Below are 26139 nucleotides of genomic sequence, written 5' to 3'. Positions count from 1 at the left end.
AAAGAGTTAAGGTTTCAGAGATATTGAAACTTCCGAAAAAACGTTTTTCACTTTTCACCTTGATTAAACAATGATGTTTCTATGGAAAATCATAAGTAATTAAACTCTAATTCTTTGGTAATTCAATTTCTCTAATCCTAATCAATTATCAATTCTTTGATTAATTAATTGTGACGAGATTAAGGACGTTCACTGATTTAAAAACCACACAATTCTCAAGAACCAAACTTGGTTGATTATTCGATGTCACTTATCAAGTCCAAATTCAAAACCTAAGAATCATGAGAAGAAGTTTTCAAGCTAAATTGAATTAATTAACTTTTCCGAGATTTTAAAAAAATTCAAATCAGAAGAGAATTATTTTTCAACACATTCAAATCCTTGGGATGAAAAACAAAAAATTTTTTTAAGAAAACATCAATACATTAATCAAGATAGAAAAGTTATAACATTAATCCGTAAGAATCAAAAGAGCTCCTAATCTTAACTTAGGAGATTAGTGGCTCATGCTTCAAAATCAAAAACCAAAATATCAAAAACTGCAAAAGGTCGAAGGTTCGAAAGTTCCTTCTCAAAGTGTTTCTAACCTTATCTACTAAACACTAAAACAAAACCTAATCATTAAATACAAACTTAATTCAAAACAAAATCAAATCAAATCAAATCAAATCTTCCGCATTAAATCCTCAACTTTGTGTCTTCTCTTTAAGGCTTTAGTGGTCCCAAGTGTGGGCTTTGAGTGTTGCAAAAAAAAAGAGGCTTGTGGAGACTTGGGCCTTTAGCGTGTGAAACGCCACTTCACTAGCGTGTAAAACGCCACGCTTTTTCTTCTCCTGGGAGCAGCTATCCTTTGGCATGCGAAACGCAAATGTGTGGCGTGTGAAACGCCACTCCTTTGTGGTTTCTGGAGCTCTTTCTTTCTTGGCGTGTGACACGTTCTTGTTGTAGCGTGTCAAACGCCCAAATGACTCTTTAAAGTAGTCTTCTAAAAACTTGACCTAGCATGTAACGCCAAATTTTGGCGTGTGGAACGCCACAACAAAATCACATTCTGAAGGGTGAAATATGGCGTGTGGCACGCCAATATGGGGCATTACATGCCCATGCAAAATATGCCCCAAATGGTTTGTCGAAGGCATGTTAGGTTTCAACGCCCATATAACTTGGCGTCTAGAATGGCAACTCCTTTAATTGGCTTATGCTTCATTTGGTTTCATTCTTCATTGTTCCATGCACGTTTCATTTATTCACTGGCTTTATTTAATAAGGCCTATTGCATGCATTGCTTTGATTGGCTTCATGCATGCATCCTTTGATTAACGCTAATATATTATGCATGCCTTCCTTCATTGCTTCATGCTTCATTAATTAACATGCATGCTTGCCTTCTCTATATTAACGCATGATGCATGCTTCCTTTGCTTCATTTCGTGTCATTGACGTTAATAATGCCATTGTGGGCTTTTTCATTGGCGTTGGTAACGCACTAACGCCTTGCATGCACGCTTGCTTTTTTCATGGGCGACGCTTTTTTCAGGGGTCACGCTTTTAAAAGTGTGACCTAAGACTTTAAAGCGTGTTCGAAGCTTTAAAACGTGTAAAAAATTTCTCTTTGTTTCTTGAGTTTGTTTTGTGCTTTTTGTTTCTTTTTCTATTATTTCCTACAAAATTCATCAAATCAAAGGGATCAAAACACACTACAAGAAAAACACCCATCCAACCACACTTTTTTAAACTACATTTGAAAAGCGTAGCCTATTCACAGAATAGGCTACGCTTTTCTCGGTATTATTTTTTTTAGGAGAATAGAAAACACAAGTGTGGCATCACTTGAAAAGTGTCTCCGTAGATATTAAAAGAATCAATTATAAAGCGTAGCCTTTGCTTAATATCTATGGAGACACTTTTCTCACCAAAGAGAACGCTTTTAAAGAGTAACATATTTATTATGTTTTGGGTGCACTTTAAAAGTGTATCCAAATATAAAAACCAAATAAACATTTAGCAAAAATTTGCCCTCACCCTCACTCACGCAACACACACCCTCATCCTCACTCAACACACATGCGAAACAGGGAAGAAATCGGAAAGGGGGAGAACGGGAAGATGAAGAGAAGAGAAGAGAGGCAAGGAAGGAGAAGGCGATGCCGGCTAGGGCTCCGCCGCCGTCGTTGTCGAGCGCCAGTGAGAGAGACGGAGAGAGCTCGAGGAAGAGAGAAAACGCGATGGAGGAGAGAAGAAGGGGGTGCTCCGTCGCCAATGAAGCTCCACCGCCGCTGCTAGGGCTTGTTGCCATCGCCGTTCTGCCACCGTCGGGCTCTGTCGCCAAGCCATTGCGTCACCGCTCATCTCTTCTTCACCGTCGCCGTCCATCACCATCGTCGTATCCTCTGTCACCAGGTAAGCATTCTCTGTTCTGTATCCTCTCTTTCTCGCTCATTCTCTAACTCGCTCTCACTTTTCAGTTCGAAGGTGGGTATGGTTTTGATAGCGATGATGAACTGTAATGGCTAATTGAAATAGAGAAGGTTGTATCAATTTTCAATTGGTTCTGTGAATTTTTAGGGGTTTTGGGTTCTAATTTTAGGTTTTCAATTAGTTTAGTATCTTAAGGAAAAATTAGTGAAAAGAACAGGTTTCACACTGAAATATTTAATTTATGTCTTGGTTCATATGCATTCTTTGAACATAATGGTTGGTTTCAATTTCTAACTTCAAGCTATATTCTTTTCTGATGCTTTTTTTGGTTATGTTTTATTTGCTTTGGGTGTTTTACATGGAAATTTGATAACTAATTTAAATTCTCCTTAATTATATAAATTATAAATTCATCTAAAAACTAAAGAAACCTGAAACTTCTTCCTGTGATCTCTTTGTAGCCTTACTAATCAGGTGTGAGTTGCAGAAGGATCTAAATGTGAGTGTAGATGACTATTTTTATTCTTATTGTCATTACTAATCAGGTGATCTTTAGTTATTATGCAATGTGCATGCATGATCATGAATATTTTTTGTTTTTAAACTGACTCATTTTTCTTTCTGTAGAGGCTCCTCTTTAGGTGTTGCAGTCACACAATTTTGATGTTATTAATGTCCTTTCTGATAACACGATGAATCTCATACAGGTAATTAATATTGTTACAGAATGTTGGTACATTAATTCATACAGATAGATTAGCTGTTATTTGATCCAAGGTTTATGAAGGAATTTATGTATTGAATATCTAAGCATTCTTGTTCACAGACAAGGAATCATCGGTGACTTTGATGGTGCACATGTACATTGATTGAATACTAGAACTAGTTCTATGTTGATGTGGCATCTTTCTGATCATTGGCCTTTTATCTGACAATTTCTTGTCGATAGATTCAGTCATTTAAAATCCTGCTTTTGATTAGCGGTGGCAGGAGTACCCAAACTCGCGGTACCCGCCCCGCCCCAACCCGATCGGGGCGAGTTTAAACCCGACCCGGAACGGGGCGGGTTTATGCCGGGGCGGGTGGTTGAGCGGGGCGGGGCGGATTCGGGGTAAGGGTAAACCCGCCCCTACCCACCCCGAAGTGTATATATATATATATATATATATATATATATATATATATATATATATATATATAGGATTAGGGTTTTTCTCTTTGTGCCTCTATCCCCTTCAGACACCATAATCTTCTTCTTCTTCCTCAAAGAACCAAAGTCACCTGGCCATAGTCTTCTTCTCCGTTGCTCATTCCCTCACCCCCTTGCCTTCGTTGCTCAGCCTCTCATTCCCTTGCCGTCGTTGCCCACTCCTTGCCATCGCTGCAGCTCTTTGCTGTCACTGCTCAACCCGCAGCTCCTCGCCGTCGCCGCTCAGCCCGCAGCTCTTCGCCATCGTTGCTCAGCCCGCAGCTCCAGCCTGCCGTCGCTGATCAGTTTTTAGCTCCGTAAGACCGTAAGTTCCTCTCGCTCTTGTTCTCTCGTGCGCACTTCCTCTCTCTCTTTCTCTCTCTCTCTCCCCCTCTCTCCATCATATTGTGAGATCTAAGTTCTATTTTGTTCTTCCACAGATTCATCTCTTGGTCGCCGTCGCTGTGAGCTTGGCTATTGCCATTGCATGTGAGCCTGTCACCAAAGCCCCTTCTCTTTGTCTCTGAGTCTGTGACTGTAAGTTTTACAATTTTTTATTCAATTTTGTAAATGTATGTGCTGAAGTGGGTTTATATGTGTTTGATTGAGAATTTTGTTGTAAATTTGTTGATTGAGAATTACTTTGTTGATTGCAATTTGTTTGTGTCTCTGATGGTAGTTTTTCATTTTTTATTTTAATTGAACATTATAGACTTTGTGATTGTAATTTTGCTTTAATGTGTCTAATTGCAGTTTTTTAATTTTTTATTTTGAATGAGAATAAGAGACATTGTAATTACAATTTTGTTTATATGTGTTTGATTGCAGTTCTTTATTTTTCATTTTAAATTATTATCGGCTCTAGTATTTTTCATGATGTTGGCATGTTGCAATTGTAATTGGTTATATATGTTGATTGAGAATGAGGCTATCATATTCATGCTTTATGCCTTAGATCAACAGAACAATAAAAATTTAGTACTTCTATAGTTTATACTAGTATTTACAATCTAATACTTACCTATGCTATAATGTTTCTTTGTAAAGTTTTTAAAGTGCTTCCGACTTTTACATTAGCAAAGATTCAAGAATTGAAGGATCTTGAAGAGGAAGCTAAGAGGAACCAATCCTTGAAATCTCTCTTGCTTTCTCCTTCTGGTGACTTTGTGATTTCTTAATTCTTATTATGAAAATAAAGTAAGCTATTAATTAACTAACTTTGTAAACTAAAACATATGTAGCAGTTTCTAAATGTGATTGAGTGTATTTTTATTCATTCATTCAGATAGATGTTTTTGAATTCAAGAGCAAGATAGTTGGACTTTATTTCTCATCGAGTTCATATGAAAGATGCACTAACTTTACTTTCGGTCTGGTGGAGTTTTATGACAAGTTAAGAAAGGATTGCAAAGTATGCCTTGGTTGTCATTATCTTTTGAGGATAAGAATGGTGGAAAATGATAAAAAATAACGATTGAATACTCTTTTATATTAATGTTGTAATTTTTTTATTATGGTGTTAAATTTATAGTGATCAAACATTAGCTTTTTTTTTAATTTCAAGTTATTGACATTGTTTGAATCTTGTGTTTGTATTTTAATTTATGCATGAATTTTAAGTTTTTGTCTTAATTTATATATGAATATGTAAAAATTAAAATGTTATTTAATTTTTACAGGGGCGGGACGGGTACCCGCAGGGGCGGGTAGTATATGAGTAACAGGACGGCGGGACGGGGTCGGGTAGGGCAAAAACCCGCCCCTACCCGCCCCACTGCCACCCCTACTTTTGATGGGGTATCTTTTTGAACATTGGGTTTGTTATGCTGACAATTGGACATTAACTTTTTTTGGCTTCTTTGTTGATCATCAATTGTCTTACTGTGTCCACCATTGTAACTTGCAAAATTTTGTTGTTGCGATGTTGCTGGTCCTGTTTTTTACATAGTACTGCTAGTTTTTCTAGTGCTATTTTTGAAACTGCCTTTGTTATTGTTGTTTTCTTAATTTTATTATTTGCAAAATTTGAACGTATGTTATTATGTCAACACTATAAATGATGAAAGTTTAGCAGAAAAAAACTGCTAATTTTTATGTTATCATCATCTCTAGTTTCTTTTCCTTGCTGATTCTTAAAAAAACTGCTCTGCTTCATTAGTGCTTCTGATCACTCTTGCTGGTTTCATTAGTGAATTTCTTAACTTGTCATCTTTGATTGACATAGACAATTTCTTAGTTAGGGGGTAGATAGATGTTAAAATATAGGTTTAACAGGTTTCATTTTTTTATATAAGACATAAAACTATAATATATACCACGATTCATTTATGCTATTATACTTAAGTCATGGTATTTAGGTTTGTCTAAAATCTGCTCAAGTCTTTTGAGCTTATCTAATACACCATCAAATTTAAAATATTAGATTAAATTGATAAAGGATCTAATGGTTTAGATTTAATTTATTTATAATTTATTAAAAATTACAATAAAAGATACAATTTATAAAAAATTTGAGAACTAAACCCTCATTTTAGCTACTTATTGCCTTCTTCCTCTTCGCGATGACCCTCCGATTCTTCCCCTACCTTCTCCCTCACCCAATACCTTCATGTTTCAACCAAGGTTGCGAGAACCGAACTGGTCATCGAACCGGTCAAGTGACTAGTTCGATGGTTCAATGGTTCAACTGGGGTCGAACCGTGGTTGAACCATTTTAATTCATTATACAATAAAATTGTTAAAATTTAATATACATATAGATATTATAGAAACTAAATCAATAACTTGGTATAAATATTTGTAAATTTCAGTGTAAATGAGACATGCATATTATAATTAAATCAATTTTTTTAATTCTCAAATTCTCTTTCACTCTATGACTTCTTGGCTCTTGCACAACAATAAAGTGGTGCTGGTTGTAACACCCTAATATCCAAATTCTTATGCTCGAGTCATAAGTCAATAATAATAAGCTGGTACGACTCTCAGGTGGATTTTTAATACATAATTATAAGTATAATTGAAAGGAGTATTAATCGAAAAGCCTGAAAAGAGTAAAAATAAAATCGCGAAGTCGTATCACTCATGCATCGACAACTAAAAGATAAAGCGTGAAGTCGAAAGCGATATAAGGATAAAGTCGTAAAGGAGAATAAGAGAAGGATAATATATAGATATATAACATAAGTAAATAGCCACTAGTCGCGACCCGCGAAGTTTAGGCCGGCTAGGGTACAGTATGAAAGTAGTTGACAACAGTATTTTCTAATCTCTCCCAAACAAAACATAAGAGCCTCTATAGGCAAGTTCAAAAGAGTTCAATACATAATATAAGCTTTTCAAAATACAGATGGAGATATTCTAAGCAAAATATAAAGTAGAGAATATAAAGATCTTCGCTGTCTCTCAGATGAACCACAGCTCACTTCTGAGCACCTGGACCTGTATCTAAAAAACAAAAGATATATACGGAATGAGAACCCCCGACCCATGGGTTCCCAGTACAGTAAAAGTGCCAAATAAATACAACGTATTGTAATAAAAATTCACTAAGCATCCTAAACTTTCTTTCACCAAATATTCATCCTATGTTCTCGCTAATCCATAAATAGGCAACTACATAGAGGATTCTATCTCTAACCCAATATCCTTCATACTTTCACTACCTTCCAACAAAATAATCCAAGAATTGAACCATCCCTCAAGTAATTCAACTCTTACACAAATACAAAGAATACGGGCAAGTAATGCATAGGTAAATCAAGTAAGACAACTAGCAAGTAATCAGGAAACATGTACAATTAGGCAAATCAAAGCAATTAAGCAAACCCAAACAATATCAAACATATGTAGATGATGCATGCCTGTCCTATGGTCGATGAGTCTCATCTGTCGGTTATAAAGCCACCCCGACAAGTCCTGGTAGCTAATCATGGACGGAACACCAAACACGGAGCAAGTGGGACAACGCCGCAACCCTTGTATCTTACCCACGTACCCGGACCAGGGGACAACCTCACCACTGCCTCTTACCCAGGCAGTGTTATAGTTCTCGACCCGGAGCAAGCGGCGATAAAACACAACCCTTGCATCTTACCCAAAGCCTCGAACTCTCCCGGAGCAAGTGGATACATCTTACCCAGATTCACATTCAGAAACACATTTTCATTATCATTATAATTCATTTCCATACATCAATTCATTAACAATTCATACCCGGAGCAAGTGGATAACACCACTGCATCTTACCCGGTGTCCTTGCCTCTTACCCGGAGCAAGTGGATGACACCACTGGGTCTTACCCGAAGGCATATCACAATCAAATTCAAGTTCATCCTCATTATTATTCCAATTCCTTCATAATCATTAATTCATTAATTTATTTCCCATACATTCTCAACATCTCTACACTTATTAATCATATACCCGGAGCGAATGGTCATTTCCACCGCCTCTTATCCGGCACCTCTATCTCATTCAATCATATGCATATACATACTCCACCATAAATCAATATTTATCACAGCCATCTGGCTCACAACATAATACACAACCAACCATAATTCACTAACAAACACAACCCTTTGGCTCATGGCATACACAACACTCCCACCATCATCATTAGCAACTCATACAATCATCATTACTCATCATTCATCATTGATTCTCACTTCATCCAGAAGTTATCACATGTCCTATCTTATTTTCATTACTAGGCATACTATAAAGATTTAGGACTTAGAGGATGAAAATGGAGGCTTAGAAGTCTGAAATTCGGCTTTAAAACTCAAAAATCAACTTTTGCTGAAAACAGGGTCACGCATGCGCATCGCCCACGCAGATGCATGGGAAGCGGAGAAAGGTGGGTGACGCGTAAGCGTCGCCCATGCGCACGCGTGGGAAGGTGTAAAAGTAGAGCGACGCGTGCGTGTCAGTCGCGCGTACACGTGGGTGCATTTTGTGCCCCTGGCACAAAACCAACACAGTACCAGCACAACTCTCTGGATTTTCTACCGGGCACCTGCATGAATACAGCGACGTGTACGCGTCGGCCAGGCACACGTGTGAGAGAGTAAAAATCGTAAGTGACGCGTGCGCGTCGGAGTACGTTTTACCAAAAATTTTACTAAGTTAAAAAGCTGCAGGATTACATTTTTAAACCCCAAACTTCCGACACACATAACTTCTTCTACAAAATTCCTTTTTCAACTATTTTTGGACCGTTGGAAAGATCGTTGAATGAACTTTTATAAAAATCTAATTTTGAAGAATTCCTCACTTCGAGGAGCGAGTTACGGACCGCCGAAGTTGGTCAAAAATTATTTTTTACCCAAAAATAGAAATCACCAATTTTTCCAATGTTCACAAGCCAAATTCATTTCCACTCATCCAAATGACCACAATCCAACCACATTCACATAATTACACTCAACCAAAACCAAACCTACCTCATCTACACAATTTCACCCAAAACTATCAAATTCTACACCTTAAGTTTTCAAACCTTATTATTCAATAATCAAACCAATTATTCACACATTTAATATCTAAGATCTCTCCAATCTCTTATATAATCACACAATACACACATCAACTTACCTTCCTTACCTCTTTCCGGCCTCCGGCCCAAATTCACAATTTAAATGCGTATTCTACAAACCAATATTCATTATCCAATTCATCAAATCCTCAACACACCATATATACAAATTCACACAATTCTCGACCCAATCATTAATTTATATTACATATCAACTATGCATATTAGTACCAACCATTTACACAATCCAAACTTAATCCTAAGGGCATCTAGCCTAGGAATTCTCATTACACCACACGGTACTTAAATAAAAGTTAAACCGTACCTCTTGTAGCCAAAATAATTGAGCTTCTTCTTGGAAGTCTCTACGAACCCTTAACTCCAAGCCTCACCAAGGTCCCACAAGCAATATCAATCTTCCAATTATGCACCAAAATTACCCAATACTCTTAACATAATCAATTTTCACACTTATAATCAACCTAGGTTTCTTGAAATTGATAAATCACAAGGATTAGGGGGTTTCTTACCTTAACCCACGAAATTGGTTGATGAAACTCACCAATGGCTCATACTAGAGCACTCCTAAACAACCAAAATCATAAAATCACTCAACACTCATAGCCAATCACGTTTTTAGAGGGAAAAATCAAAACTGGGCAGAGAAGAATGAAATACTCACCACAAAACTTAGATAGAATTATAGAGGATGAGAAGAGCGACGCGTGGCTGTAAACGACTCGTCAATCAGAGTTTCGGAGAGAAATTTATGGTGGTTTGAAGTTGATGGTGGCTATGGTTTCTCTCTTCCTCCTCTCTTCACCATTTCAGCGTGTTTCTCTCTCCAAAAAGGGAAAAATGGGTTGTTTTGTGCTGAAATGAGTTCTTATATAGTGTGGGCTTAGATCCACTTGGGTTCGGTTCACTTGGTTTAACCCGTTGGCCCAATTTTGGGCCAAAACCTTTAAGATTAGAGTTTTAAATCGTATTTTAAATATCTAGCTTCCCAAATTATAAATTTTTATTTCTTAAAATTATTCATTTCTAATTAATTTTCTCAACCACAGTGCTGGATAGATCGCAATTGGTACTGTCGGTCAAATTTTCAGTGCGCATTTTTATTCAGAAAACTATGTTTTCCAACTCAGAAAAATTCACTGAGTCCAAATATCATATTTAAATTATCAAATTCCGATTGCTAACTTTTCTAAATATATTCGCTCCTATTTAATTTATTATTTAATTAATTATAGTTTGACCGAGTTTTACACTGGTGCTGCATAATTCTCCTATCCAAGTTCATCGTAAGAGAGCAATTCCTTTACCTCTAATGACATTCTTGGCAAGAACATACACTTCTTGCTTTTAGAGGCTAAAACCAAGAAGATCAAATTCAATAATCACAAAAAAGAATTCAGAATAACAAACATAAAAAGTTAAATCACTAGCAACACATAAATCAGAATCACAAAAAAATTCAACAAAGACTTCTAATCAAGTATTCAACAATAATTAAATTCAGCATATCATCCAGTTAATTCACCAAAACTCAATATAGCCAAATTCAACAGACCAGAATTGAATTTATATAGCAAAATTTAAAATACCAAAATTTCAAATTCAGAATTCCAAAATTGAACTTAAACAGAACAAGAACCTAAATCTGCCCAGAATTCTAAACTTGAACTTAAACAGAACAAAACCCCAAATCTACTCAAAATTGTAAAATTGAACTTAAACAGAACAAGAACAAAATCCAAATCTGCCAAGAATTCTAAATCTGATGTTCTGAACTCAAATCTGCCCTAAATTCTTCACTGAATAAAAATTTAATTCAAAAAAAACCAAAAACCCATGAACTCAAATCTACCCAATTCATACAGTTTTGTCACCAAATAAACAAAATTAATTGAAAAACAAAAAGATTGAAGTACTCACCGAGGGAGAGCACAGAATGCCAGAGCCAGACAACAACCAACGCTTCAGTGACAGTGACGGTGACGCTTCGATCTGTGAGAGCTGCCTCGACCCGCGACGGTGACGCTCCGGCGTTTGTTGGAGGTGACGGTGTTTGTAGGAAGAAGGTTGCAGAGCAAATTAGGGTTGGGAGGTGACTAGGGCTCTTCGAAGAGTAAAGTGGGCTCAACCGCTCAGCAACAACATTAAATAACGTTATATATTTAAGCCTTTTTTCCTTTTTTTTAGCAGCGCCAAAACTCGCCGTTTCGTGGCTTTGAGGAAAAACCGGTACTTGTTGAAACCCGGTCGGTTCGGCCGATTTGCCGGTTAACCACCGGTTTGGCCAATTTTTTCACCGGTTTTTTGCAGGACGGTTTTATAGATAGACTAGACCGACTAACTGACCGATTTCTGGTTAACTCGATTGAACAGGCCGGTCCGGTTTGGTTTTCAGAACCTTGGTATCAACTCAATTTCCCGATTTCATCCAAATTCTTTTAAATTCGTTTCAGACGCGGTACCTTACCACAACAACAACCACCTCTCATTCCTTAAATCCTTCTTCATCCCCTCCTCCTCCGCCCAAAACTGTCGATGATGTCTGGAAAGACATGATCCTAACCCACTTTCAGAGAGACTCACCTCACCATAATCATCACCCGTTTGAGGAAATGACCCTTGAGGCTTTCCTCTCAAAAAATGCTGCCTTCACTGATGATGACGTCACCGCTGTTGCTCTTCTTCATAATCATCATCCTGTTCTTGATCAGTTTTCGCAGGTGCCCACCGTTGAAGGCTCATCCTCTTCCGTGGCTGAGCCTTTTGCCAATGGGATGTTGCGGTGGCAAGTGGAGTCTCAACACCCTCGTTATCATCAGGAGGAGGCAGTGGTGGAGGAGGAGGATGGGCAGCTTCGGTGGCAAAGGGGAAGAGAAGAGCAGTGGAGGAACCAATGGACAAAGCCACTCTTCAGAAGCACAGACGCATGATCAAGAATCGTGAGTCTGCTGCTAGGTCCAAGGAACGCAAACAGGTACTTACCCCATTTTTCAAATTTTTTTTAATAAAGTTTCATTTTATATATTTTTATTTGATGTTTGGAAAATAAAGATTAGATGTGGTAAGTGAAGTTCACTATTCCTAGGAATCTCACTATTGGAGGGCTATAATTGTTGAGTTGGAAAGAACAGGAACTGAATTAAAGTTGAGATTTTTCTTCTCTTTTATTTTATGCTTAGCCTTTGTCTGGTTTTGTGGCCACTCACTCTCTAATGGGAAATAGTCTTAATTTTACTTTGTTGTGATGACTTGGATGTAAAGTAATGCATTCATCACAAGTCTTGTGGAGTAGCCTTGTTATTGCACAATGCATGCAGCGTGGAGTAATGAAACAATAAAAGATTAGAAAGAAATGTTGTTCCTGTTCCTTTATATTAAAAGTGAAAGGACAAAATTATAAATAAATTGTTTTAGAATAACCTGATAGATTTGGTCTTCAGTTAGTTGAAATAAATAAATTATACTTAAAAAGAGAAGAGAAAATAAAAAAAATAATTAATATTCCATTGCTTGATAAATTGCTCACATGGAAAGATTTGGGACTTGATTGAAATCTCAATTTTGAAGAAACTTCCAAAATTTGGTGAGCTATGAAAATAGTGTATGAAGACGATCCAAAAAGCTAAAGCTAAAGTATGAGTATAAAAAAAGATATCTATGGTGACAACGATTCTATGATAAGATCTGGAAGATAAAGAATTGAAAATCTTTGAAAGAAAAGAAGTGATGCCTTATAAAGTATACACAACACCTATTGAACCAATCATTATCAGTCAAACAGAATCAGGCCCAAGATCAACAATCAAAATAATTTCTTTTTATTCTTTATTTCATTTTTTGTCTCATGCATTTCTCTGATTATTCTATAATAAGATGACTTACCATTCTGTTAGGATAATATTCCTTTTTTAGATTTTTTTTTGTTTTGATTTGATGAGCTGTATGATTTTTTTCTTCTTCTTGCATATATTGAATAACTGTAAACATTGAGATATAACAAGAATATACAATTCTTTCTCATACATCTTTGACTTCTTTGTTATTAAATTTTTGTTATGGTGTTAGAGCTTTTGAGGCTCTATTGAAACCAATTCATGGTTAAAACCTCAAATCCAAATATTCAAACACCAGATTCATCCTTTTCTTCTCACACAATGGATATTTCACAAGACTAATCTATTTCCTGCTACATTCATGATGAGCGGATATTTTATACGCTTTTTGGGGATAATTTCATATAGTTTAGAGTATGTTTTAGTTAGTTTTTAGTCTATTTTTATTAGTTTTTAGGAAAAATTCATATTTCTGGACTTTACTATGAGTTGTGTGTTTTTCTGTAATTTCAGGTATTTTTTTGGCTGAAATTGAAGGAGTTGAGCAAAAATCTGATTCAGGCTGAAAAAGGACTGCTGATGCTGTTGGATTCTGACCTCCCTGCACTCAAAGTGGATTTTCTGGAGCTACAGAACTCGCAATGGCATGCTTCCAATTGCGTTGGAAAGTAGACATCCAGAGCTTTCCAGCAATATATAATAGTCTATACTTTGCACAAGGATAGACGACGTAAACTGGCGTTCAACGCCAGTCCTCTGCCCAATTCTGGCGTCCAGCGCCAGAAAAGGATCGAAAGCTGGAGTTGAACGCCCAAACTGGCATAAAAACTGGCGTTCAACTCCACAAATGGCCTCTGCACGTGAATTGCTTAAGTCTCAGCCCCAGCACACACCAAGTGGGCCCCAGCACACACCAAGTGGGCCCCAGAAGTGGATCTCTGCATCATCCATCATAGTTTATCCAATTTTTGTAAAACCTAGGCTACTAGTTTAGTATTTAAACAACTTTTAGAGACTTATTTTGTATCTCATGACATTTTCAGATCTAAACTTTGTATTCTCTGACGGCATGAGTCTCTAAACCCCATTGTTGGGGGGTGAGGAGCTCTGTTGTGTCTCGATGAATTAATGCAAGTATTTCTGTTTTCTATTCAAACACGCTTGTTCCTATCTAAGATGTTCATTCGCACTTAACTGTGATGAAGGTGATGATCAGTGACATTCATCACCTTCCTCAAACCATGAACGTGTGCCTGACAACCACCTCCGTTCTATATCCGATTGAATGAGTATCTCTGAGATCTCTTAATCAGAATCTCCGTGGTATAAGCTAGAACTGATGGCGGCATTCATGAGAATCCGGAAAGTCTAAACCTTGTCTGTGGTATTCCGAGTAGGATTCAAGGATTGAATGACTGTGACGAGCTTCAAACTCCTGAAGGCTGGGCGTTAGTGACAGATGCAAAAGGATAATAAATCCTATTCCAACCGGATCGAGAACCAACCGGTGATTAGCCGTGCTGTGACAGAGCGCGTGAGCGTAGTTTTCACTGGAAGGATGGAAGGTAGCCATTGACAATGGTGATCCACCAACACATAGCTTGCCATAGGAGGACGTGCGTGCGTGAACAAGAAGACAGAGGAAAGCAGAGATTTAGAAGACAAAGCATCTCCAAAAACTCCAACATATTCTCCATTACTGCATAACAAGTAACCTTTAATCCATGCTCTATTGTTTATTCGCAATTCAACTGATAAACATAATTGACTTCCTGACTAAGATTTACAAGATAACCATAGATTGCTTCAAACCAACAATCTTCGTGGGATTCGACCCTTACTCACGTGAGGTATTACTTGGACGACCCAGTGCACTTGCTGGTTAGTTGTATCGAAGTTGTGACAGACTGTAAAACTAGATCAGAGTATCTGGCCTAAGAAGCCATTACCAGAGATCACAATTTCGTGCACCAAGTTTTTGGCACCGTTGCCGGGGATTGTTCGTGTTCGAACAACTGACGGATTATTTTGTTGCTTAGATTAGGAAAAATTTCTTTTTTTTTAGAGTCTTTTATTATTTATCCCTTGTTAAAACACTTTAAATTTATAGCTCAATTAGTTAGAACGTGGTGTTTATGTTCATGGTAATTGGCTATCATATTCTTTAAAAAAAAATTTTTTTTGACTTGATTTTAAAATTTTTAAGTTTGGTGTTCCTTGGTGTTTTCCCTCCAAAATTTTCGAAAATAGGGAGCATTAGATCAAAAAAAAAAAAATTTTAAATCTTGTGCTATCTTATTGTTTTTCTCTCTCCTCTTTAAATTCAAAAATATCTTTTTCAAAATCATATCTTTTTCAAAACCTTCTAACCACTTTTTCTCTCCTCACTTTTTCGAAAATCATAATTTTTGTTATTTTTATTTTTGGTTAAGTTGTCCTCTTTCCATAAAATAAAATAATTAAAAAGGTAAATCAGTCCAAGTTATACCCATATATCCATCATGGACATAAGTGGAGATGAACAGTCCAGGAGGACTCTGGGGTCATATTCTAACCCCTCTACTGCTTCATATGGGAGTAGCATATGCATACCCTCCATTGGAGTTAGTAGCTTTGAGTTGAATCCTCAGCTCATTATCTTGGTGCAGCAAAGTTGCCAGTATTCCGGTCTTCCACAGGAAGAACCTACAGAGTTTCTGGCACAATTTCTACAAATTGCTGACACAGTACATGATAAGGAAATAGATCAGGATGTCTACAGACTATTACTGTTTCTATTTACTGTAAAAGATCAAGCTAAGAGGTGGTTGAATAACCAACCTAAGGCCAGCATAAGGACGTGGAAACAGCTGACAGAAAAATTCCTGAATCAATATTTCCCTCCAAAAAGGATGACACAGCTAAGGCTGGACATCCAAGGCTTCAAGCAAGGAGATAATGAATCTCTTTATGATGCCTGGGAGAGATACAGAGAGATGCTACGAAAATGCCCCTCTGAAATGTTTTCAGAGTGGGTTCAGTTAGACATCTTCTACTATGGGCTTGCAGAAGGAGCTCAGATGTCTCTAGATTACTCAGCTGGTGGATCTATCCATATGAGAAAGACAATTGAAGGGGCTCAAGAGCTCATTGATACAGTTGCCAGGAATCAGCATCTGTATCTAAGCAGCAACCCTTCCATGAATGAAGAGGTTAAAACAGTAACTGCTGAATTCAGTACTGTAAAACAAGCTGCTGAATTCAATCAGCAATTGGATTTTCTAACAAAGCAGCTAGCTGAATTCAAAGACAGGCTACAGGAGACAAGGATAGCTAATATACATATGGACGAACAGTTTAAGCAAACAAAGCAGCAGCTATCAAGGCAAATAGCAGAAGAATGCCAAGCAGTTCAATTAAGAAGTGGGAAAACATTAAATACCCCACCTCAAGGCATAAAAAATTCAAGAAATGAGCGACCCACCAAAGATTCACCTGAGGACAGTAAGAGCCCAGGGAAAAATAATTCTGGCACTAAAACGCCAGAAAATGGGTGGAAGGCTGGCGCTGAACGCCCAGACCATGCCCAAAACTGGCGTTTAGCGCCAGAAACAAGGCAGGGTTGGCGTTCAACGCCAGAAATGGGCAAGAATCTGGCGTTGAACGCCCAAATGGGGCAGAATCCAGCATTGAACGCCCAACATGGGCACATTTCTGGCGTTCAGGCGCCAGGAACAGACAGTGAGCTGGCGTCTAACGTCCCTCCAGCTTCTGACTCTGGCACTCAATTGCCAGTGAGGGATCAGACACACACAAGTGCTGATAGCAACCCCTCTAAAAAGGCTTCTTTAACCACTAAGGTTGAGGAATATAAAGCCAAGATACCTTATCCTCAAAAACTCCGGAAAGAGGAGCAGGATAAGCAATTTGCTCGCTTTGCAGATTATCTAAGGACTCTTGAAATAAAGATTCTATTTGCAGAGGCACTTGAGCAAATACCTTCTTATGCCAAGTTCATGAAAGAGATCTTGAGTCATAAAAAGGAGTGGAGAGAAACAGAAAGAGTTCTCCTCACTGAAGAATGCAGTGCAGTCATTCTGAAAAGCTTTCCTGAAAAGCTTAAAGACCCTGGGAGTTTTCTGATACCATGCATATTAGAAGGTGATTGCACCAAGACAGCTTTATGCGATCTTGGGGCAAGCATCAACCTGATACCTGCATCCACTATCAGGAAGCTTGGCTTAACTGAAGAAGTTAAACCAACCCGGATATGTCTCCAACTTGCTGATGGTTCCACTAAATACCCATCAGGCGTGATTGAGGACATGATTGTCAGAGTTGGGCCATTCGCCTTTCCCACTGACTTTGTTGTGCTGGAAATGGAGGAGCACAAGAGTGCTACTCTCATTCTAGGAAGACCCTTCCTAGCAACTGGACGATCCCTCATTGACGTCCAACAGGGGGAAATAACCCTGAGAGTCAATGATGATGAGTTCAAGTTGAACGCTGTCAAAGCCATGCAGCATCCAGACACATCAACAGACTGCATGAAAGTTGATCTTATTGACTCTTTGGTAGAAGAGATCAACATGGCTGAGAGTCTCGAATCAGAGTTGGAAGACATCTTTAAAGATGTTCAGCCTGATTTGGAGGATTCAGGGGACATGAAAGAGCCTCTGAACTCTCTTCTGAAAGAGGAAAAACCTCCTAAACCCGAGCACAAGCCACTACCACCATCCTTGAAATATGCATTTCTGGGAGAAGGTGACACTTTTCCAGTGATCATAAGCTCTGCTTTAAATTCACAGGAAGAGGAAGCACTTATTCATGTGCTAAGGACACACAAGACAGCTCTTGGGTGGTCCATAAGTGACCTTAAGGGCATAAGCCCAGCTAGATGCATGCACAAAATCCTATTGGAGGATAATGCCAAACCAGTGGTTCAACCACAGAGGCGGCTAAATCCAGCCATGAAGGAAGTGGTGCAGAAAGAGGTCACCAAATTACTGGAGGCTGGGATTATTTATCCTATTTCTGATAGCCCCTGGGTGAGCCCTGTTCAAGTCGTCCCAAAAAAGGGAGGCATGACAGTGATTCATAATGAAAAAAATGAACTGATTCCTACAAGAACAGTTACAGGGTGGCGCATGTGTATTGACTACAGAAGGCTCAATACAGCCACCAGAAAGGATCATTTTCCTTTACCATTCATAGACCAGATGCTAGAAAGACTAGCAGGTCATGATTATTACTGCTTTTTGGATGGCTACTCAGGCTATAACCAGATTGCAGTAGATCCCCAGGATCAAGAGAAAACAACATTCACATGTCCATCCGGAGTGTTTGCTTATAGAAGGATGCCATTTGGGCTATGTAATGCGCCTGCAACCTTCCAGAGATGCATGCTCTCTATTTTCTCTGACATGGTGGAAAAATTTCTGGAAGTCTTCATGGATGACTTCTCAGTATATGGAGACTCATTCAGCTCCTGTCTTGATCACCTGAAACTTGTTTTGAGAAGATGCCAAGAAACCAACCTAGTTTTAAACTGGGAAAAGTGTCACTTCATGGTGACTGAAGGAATTGTTCTTGGGCATAAAATCTCACACAAGGGAATAGAGGTGGATCAAGCAAAAATAAAGGTAATTGAAAAATTACCACCACCTGCCAATGTTAAGGCAATCAGAAGCTTTCTGGGGCATGCAGGATTCTATAGAAGGTTTATAAAGGATTTTTCAAAAATCGCAAAACCTCTAAGCAATCTGCTAGCTGCTGACACGCCATTTGTGTTTGACACAGAGTGCCTGCAGGCGTTTGAAACGCTGAAAGCTAAGCTGGTCACAACACCAGTCATTTCTGCACCAGACTGGACATTACCATTTGAGCTAATGTGTGATGCTAGTGATCATGCCATTGGTGCAGTATTGGGACAGAGGCATGACAAGCTTCTGCATGTCATTTATTATGCCAGTCACGTTTTAAATGATGCCCAGAAAAATTACACAACCACAGAAAAGGAATTACTTGCAGTGGTTTACGCCATTGACAAGTTCAGATCCTACTTAGTAGGATCAAAGGTGATTGTGTATACTGACCATGCTGCTCTTAAGTATCTACTCACAAAGCAGGATTCAAAACCCAGGCTCATCAGATGGGTATTGCTTCTGCAAGAGTTTGATATAGAAATAAGAGACAGAAAAGGGACAGAGAACCAAGTAGCTGATCATCTGTCCCGGATAGAGCCAGTGGAAGGGACGCCCCCCCTTTATTGAGATCTCTGAGACGTTCCCTGATGAGCATCTATTTGCCATGCAGGAAGCACCATGGTTTGCCGATATTGCAAACTATAAAGCTGCAAGGTTCATACCCAAGGAGTACAATAGAATACAAAAGAAGAAATTAGTTACTGATGCAAAGTACTACTTGTGGGATGAACCCTATCTCTTTAAGAGATGTGCAGACGGAATTATCCGTAGGTGTGTCCCCAGAGAGGAAGCACAGAGAATCCTATGGCATTGCCATGGATCTCAATATGGAGGCCATTTCGGAGGTGAGCGAACAGCCACCAAGGTCCTCCAATGTGGCTTCTATTGGCCCACACTCTATAAAGATTCCCGAGAGTTTGTACGTAATTGTGACAGTTGCCAAAGAGCTGGTAATCTGCCTCATGGTTACGCCATGCCTCAACAAGGAATCTTGGAAATAGAGTTGTTTGATGTATGGGGAATTGACTTCATGGGACCTTTCCCACCATCATACTCAAACACTTATATTCTGGTGGCAGTTGACTATGTATCAAAATGGGTTGAGGCTATTGCCACACCCAACAATGATACTAAAACAGTGCGGAAATTCCTCCAGAAACATATCTTTAGCAGGTTTGGTGTCCCTAGAGTACTAATCAGTGATGGGGGCACTCACTTCTGCAATAAACAGCTTTACTCTGCCATGGTTCGGTATGGAATTCGCCACAAGATAGCCACCCCATATCATCCACAAACCAATGGGCAAGCTGAAGTCTCTAATAGAGAATTAAAGAGAATCCTGGAACGGACAGTAAATACTCGTAGAAAGGATTGGGCACGGAGCTTGGATGATGCTCTGTGGGCTTACAGAACAGCATTCAAGACCCCTATAGGGACCTCTCCATACCAACTTGTTTATGGTAAGGCATGTCACCTGCCCGTGGAACTGGAACATAAAGCCTATTGGGCAACCAGGTTCCTAAACTTTGATGCCAAATTAGCAGGAGAAAAACGATTGCTCCAGCTAAATGAGCTAGAGGAATTCAGATTCACAGCTTTCGAAAATGCCATGCTTTATAAAGAAAAATAAAAAAATGGCATGACAGAAAGCTGTCATCTAGAATCTTTGAACCAGGACAGAAGGTCCTGTTGTTTAACTCTAGACTCAGGCTATTCCCCGGGAAACTGAAATCCCGGTGGAAGGGACCATACGTGATTACAAGTGTGTCACCATATGGTTACGTGGAGCTTCAAGATATTGATTCTGATAAGAAGTTCATTTTCAATGGACAGAGAATCAAGCATTATCTTGAAGGCAACATTGAGCAAGAATGCTCAAGGCTGAAGCTAGATTAAAAAGCTCAGCAAGGTCCAGCTAAAGACAATAAAGAAGCGCTTGCTGGGAGGCAACCCAGCCATGGGGCATCAATCCTCTAAGCATTTTTGCCCTATATTTATTTTTATTTGTTTATATAAAGTTCACTGACACTAAGGTACAGCATCATTTGTATAAGTTTACAGGGTTACAGAAGGAATCCGCACACAAAACAGAGATAGGGAGCTCAATGGCAAGAAAACGCCAGTAAGGGCAGCAATCTGGGCGTTCAACGCCAGAAACAGGCACCCAATGGGCGTTGAACGCCAGTAATGGCAGCAACTGGGCGCTGAACGCCCAGGAGATCAGCATTTGGGCGTTGAACGCCCAAAACAAGCAGCGTTTGGGCGTTCAAACGCCAGGAAGACAGGGAGGAGCCAAATCCATTTATCCCACACGTATTTCCATTCTAATTTCAAATTTTATGCTTCAATGCATGATTTTTACATGAACATATCAAGAACCCTAATTTCTAAAATCCTTAATTTCTAAAAATCCATCTTTCCAAATTCAATCCAACTCTTTTCAAAATCTTTTCTGAAAACAAACCTATCTTTTTCACTCAAAAATCTTTTCAACTAATCCATATCTTTTTCAAATCTTCATATTATCTTTTTCAAAATTCAAGTTTATCTTTTTCAAAAATCTATCCTATCTTTTCAAAATTACACTATATCTTCTATCTTATCTTTTTCAACTCAATCTTTTTATCTTACCTTTTCCAATCTTTCGAAAACCCACCCCCACCCCTTTAAAATTGGGTTCGGCCTCCCCCCTCCTCCATCACCAAGTGCACCTCGATCTCCTTCTATCCCTCTCCTTTCTTTTCTTTTGCTTGAGGACAAGCAAACCTCTAAGTTTGGTGTGTTTATCCGAAATCACTAAGATCATGGCTCCCAAAGGAAAACAATCCACTCCAAGAGGCAAGAAAGAAAGCGTTCCAAAACCACTTTGGAATCAAGGGAAGTTCTTATCTAAAGAACATTCAGACCATTATCTTAAAGTAATGGGTCTGAGGTCAGTGATCCCGGAAGTTAGATTCGATCTGAAAGAAGATGAATATCCGGAGATCCAGGAGCAAATTCGAATCAGGAACTGGGAAGTCCTAGCTAATCCTGAAACGAAAGTAGGAAGGAACATGGTCCAGGAGTTCTACGCTAATATGTGGCAGACTGACAAGCAAAGACTATCTGGAACTGCCTGCTACAAGTTTCGGACCATGGTCAGGGGAAAGATTGTTCATACCACCCCTGACAAGATCAGAGAGATATTAAAGCTACCTCAGCTAAAGGATGATCCAGACTCCTTCAACAGGAGGATGATGAGAGCAGACATTGGCCTGGATAAGATTCTAGAGGACATATGTATCCCTGGAGCCAGGTGGACCACCAACACAAAGGGCGTCCCAAATCAACTCAAGAGAGAGGATCTCAAACCAGTTGCCAGAGGATGGCTGGACTTCATTGGGCGTTCTCTGTTGCCCACTAGCAACCGTTCTGAAGTCACAGTTAAAAGAGCAGTAATGATTCATTGCATCACAGTTAAAAGTCACCGTTCTGTAATACCAAGCATCCCAAGAATCAGAGGAACCCCCATACCCCCAGAATAAAGGTTGTTAATTTCCAATTTCTGCCTTAACTCTGTGACAGTGTCCTTATAAAAAGTTTACCTTAGAAGTCATATAATAGTAATTAGTATCTATTTGATTTTATCTCCAATTAAGCTATAGTTTATTTTTCTCATCATCATTGAACATGAATAAAATAGTAGATCTTTTGAATAGGAAGCAATAAAATTTCGAGTTTAATAAAAGAAATTCTAATTGGTTAAATGTGGTGGCAATGCTCTCTGTCTTCTGAATGAATGCTTGAACAGTGCATATGTCTTTTGAATTTGTTGTTTAAGACTGTTAAATATGTTGGCTCTTGAAAGAATGATGAACATGAGACATGTTATTGATAATCTGAAAAATCATAAAAATGATTCTTGAAGCAAGAAAAAGCAGCAAAAAAAAAAAAAAGCAAGCAGAAAAAGCCAAAAGCTCTTAAAACCAAAAGGCAAGGGCAAATAAAAAGGATCCCAAGGCTTTGAGCATCAGTGGATAGGAGGGCCTAAAGGAATAAAATCCTGGTCTAAGCGGCTAAACCAAGCTGTCCCTAACCATGTGCTTGTGGCGTGCAGGTGTCAAGTGAAAACTTGAGACTGAGCGGTTAAAGTAAAGGTCCAAAGCAAAAAAAGAAGAGTGTGCTTAAGAACTCTGGACACCTCTAATTGGGGACTTTAGCAAAGCTGAGTCACAATCTGAAAAGGTTCACCCAGTTATGTGTCTGTGGCATTTATGTATCCGGTAGTAATACTGGAAAACAAAGTGCTTAGGGCCACGGCCAAGACTCATAAAGAAGCTGTGTTCAAGAATCATCACACTAAACTAAGAGAATCAATAACACTATCTGAATTCTGAGTTCCTATAGATGCCAATCACTCTGAGCTTCAATGGATAAAGTGAGATGCCAAAACTGTTCAGAAGCAAAAAGCCACTAGTCCCGCTCATCCAATTAGGATCTGAACTTCAATAAAAAAACTCTGAGATATTATTGCTTCTCAACCTATTAGTCTTCTATTTTATTTGTCTAGTTGCTTGAGGACAAGCAACAGTTTAAGTTTGGTGTTGTGATGAGCAGATATTTTATACGCTTTTTGGGGATAATTTCATATAGTTTAGAGTATGTTTTAGTTAGTTTTTAGTCTATTTTTATTAGTTTTTAGGAAAAATTCATATTTCTGGACTTTACTATGAGTTGTGTGTTTTTCTGTAATTTCAGGTATTTTTCTGGCTGAAATTGAAGGAGTTGAGCAAAAATCTGATTCAGGCTGAAAAAGGACTGCTGATGCTGTTAGATTCTGACCTCCCTGCACTCAAAGTGGATTTTCGGGAGCTACAGAACTCGAAATGGCATGCTTCCAATTGCGTTGGAAAGTAGACATCCAGGGCTTTCCAGAAATATATAATAGTCCATACTTTGCACAAGGATAGACGACGTAAACTGGCGTTCAACGCCAGTCCTCTGCCCAATTCTGGCGTCCAGCGCCAGAAAAGGATCAAAAGATGGAGTTGAACGCCCAAACTGGCATAAAAACTGGCGTTCAACTCCACAAATGGCCTCTGCACGTGAATTGCTTAAGTCTCAACCCCAGCACACACCAAGTGGGCCCCAGCACACACCAAGTGGGCCCCAGAAGTGGATCTCTGCATCATCCATCATAGTTTATCCAATTTTTGTAAAACCTAGGCTACTAGTTTAGTATTTAAACAACTTTTAGAGACTTATTTTGTATCTCATGACATTTTCAGATCTAAACTTTGTATTCTCTGACGGCATGAGTCTCTAAACCCCATTGTTGGGGGTGAGGAGCTCTGCTGTGTCTCGATGAATTAATGCAAGTATTTCTGTTTTCTATTCAAACACGCTTGTTCCTATCTAAGATGTTCATTCGCGCTTAACTGTGATGAAGGTGATGATCAGTGACATTCATCACCTTCCTCAAACCATGAACGTGTGCCTGACAACCACCTCCGTTCTATATCCGATTGAATGAGTATCTCTGAGATCTCTTAATCAGAATCTCCATGGTATAAGCTAGAACTGATGGCGGCATTCATGAGAATCCGGAAAGTCTAAACCTTGTCTGTGGTATTCCGAGTAGGATTCAAGGATTGAATGACTGTGACGAGCTTCAAACTCCTGAAGGCTGGGCGTTAGTGACAGATGCAAAAGGATAATAAATCCTATTCCAACCGGATCGAGAACCAACCGGTGATTAGCCGTGCTGTGACAGAGCGCGTGAGCGTAGTTTTCACTGGAAGGATGGAAGGTAGCCATTGACAACGGTGATCCACCAACACATAGCTTGCCATAGGAGGACGTGCGTGCGTGAACAAGAAGACAGAGGAAAGCAGAGATTCAGAAGACAAAGCATCTCCAAAAACTCCAACATATTCTCCATTACTGCATAACAAGTAACCTTTAATCCATGCTCTATTGTTTATTCGCAATTCAACTGATAAACATAATTGACTTCCTGACTAAGATTTACAAGATAACCATAGATTGCTTCAAACCAACAATCTCCGTGGGATTCGACCCTTACTCACGTGAGGTATTACTTGGACGACCCAGTGCACTTGCTGGTTAGTTGTATCGAAGTTGTGACAGACTGTAAAACTAGATCAGAGTATCTGGCCTAAGAAGCCATTACCAGAGATCACAATTTCGTGCACCAATTCACCCTAGTGAAAATTCTACCTCTGTTCTTGTTATCCCTATTTTAACAGGAAATGATTATCATTCTTGGAGCAGAGCTTTCACTATGGCAGTCATCTCAAAAAATAAATATAGATTTCTTACCAGAATTATACCTTCTTCCTCATCTGATGATCCACTCTTTTTTGTTTAGGAATGCTGTAACAACCTGGTGCTTTCCTGGATTTTTCATTCTCTTTCACCCTCTATCACTCAGAGTGTGATCTACCTCAATACTGCTACTTCCGTTTCGATTAACCTTCATGAACAATTCTCTCAATCAGACCTCTTGTACATTGTCGAATTGCTTGAAGAGATCTATGGCTTGAAACAGGAAACTCTCATAGTCATAGATTTTTATACTTCCCTAAAAACTCTCTAGGAAGAACTTAAGGATTCAAGGTCACTTATTGCATATTCTTTCCCAGCCAAGAACCATTGGACCCAGGACTTCATAATCTGATTTCTGAAGGGCTTGGACAAAAGGTTCTTTGTGGTTCAAGCCCAACTCCTTCCCATGGATCCTTTACCACATGTAATCAAGGTTTTTGCCATGGTTATCCAGCATGAACATCAGATTCAAGTTGGGTCTGGGGTTCTCGATGAACAACTCCTTCTCATCGCGGTGGATAAATGTCGTTCTTCATTCAGCCACGGGCGAGGCTCTAGATTCTTTGGCGCGGGTCGTGGAATGATGCGCGAGAATTGTGCCGGTTCGGATTTTTCGCAAAAATAACTTCTGTTGTAAGTATAGTCCAAACCGGCAATTAACTCCCACGATCAAAGTTTAAAATATAGGATTTGTCACAATCCAAAACAAATATAAATCGGAAGTTTTAAATCCCGGATCGTCTTTCCTCGGACTATGCAAATTTGGTGTACACACTCTTGGTTGTGAAATGCGGGGATTTTCTCAATCATATAATAGAAATTAAAAGAACTAAAGAATAAACAAACTAGTAATTGATCAAAAAGGAAATGAATGCAAATAAAAAGAAAGCAAGATCAAAACTAGTGAAAATGCGATAAATGCATAAAAGAGCCTTGACTTGGGAATGAGAATTAAGGAATCTTATCATCGTCATAACCACAACTATGGCAATTATGATGAGTTAATCTCACTTCGTCAACCCCTAACATCGAGGAGTAAGTCAAGCAAGCTAATTGACCTTAATCCATAAGTCCTAGCTAACTTACTAATTAACTTAGTAAAAAGCTAGCGTTAACGGAAATAAGAGTCAA

At 38.8% G+C, this 26139-nt stretch overlaps 1 protein-coding gene and 1 long non-coding RNA gene across 2 annotated transcripts; both read left to right on the top strand.

Annotated features, from left to right (window-relative positions):
* Positions 1–481: 481 nt before the first annotated feature.
* On the top strand, positions 482–3463 carry LOC140182605 (uncharacterized). The gene is made up of 4 exons (XM_072229743.1): positions 482–2400; positions 2880–2917; positions 3046–3125; positions 3245–3463. The coding sequence occupies exons 1-3, from the start codon at positions 2145–2147 to the stop codon at positions 3112–3114; spliced, it is 363 nt and encodes a 120-aa protein (XP_072085844.1). The 5' UTR covers positions 482–2144; the 3' UTR covers positions 3115–3125; positions 3245–3463.
* A 153-nt stretch (positions 3464–3616) lies between these two features.
* Positions 3617–14122, top strand: LOC140182838 (uncharacterized). Its single transcript, XR_011879032.1, has 3 exons — positions 3617–3932; positions 4048–4144; positions 13511–14122. It is a non-coding gene; the product is annotated as an uncharacterized lncRNA (long non-coding RNA).
* The last annotated feature ends 12017 nt before the right edge of the window (positions 14123–26139 follow it).

This window comes from Arachis hypogaea, chromosome 20 (genome assembly GCF_003086295.3).
Source record: "Arachis hypogaea cultivar Tifrunner chromosome 20, arahy.Tifrunner.gnm2.J5K5, whole genome shotgun sequence".
Taxonomy (NCBI): domain Eukaryota; kingdom Viridiplantae; phylum Streptophyta; class Magnoliopsida; order Fabales; family Fabaceae; genus Arachis; species Arachis hypogaea.
Note: the sequence above shows the minus strand (reverse complement) of the source record. Positions and strands in the feature narration are given on the sequence as shown.

Excerpts from the sequence above, each read along its gene's own strand:
- LOC140182605 (XM_072229743.1), top strand. The coding sequence starts at position 2,145 with ATGCCGGCTAGGGCTCCGCCGCCGTCGTTGTCGAGCGCCAGTGAGAGA. Across the intron at positions 2,401-2,879 it reads GTCGTATCCTCTGTCACCAG|CCTTACTAATCAGGTGTGAG; the intron begins GTAAGCATTCTC and ends ATCTCTTTGTAG. Across the intron at positions 2,918-3,045 it reads AGTTGCAGAAGGATCTAAAT|AGGCTCCTCTTTAGGTGTTG; the intron begins GTGAGTGTAGAT and ends TTCTTTCTGTAG.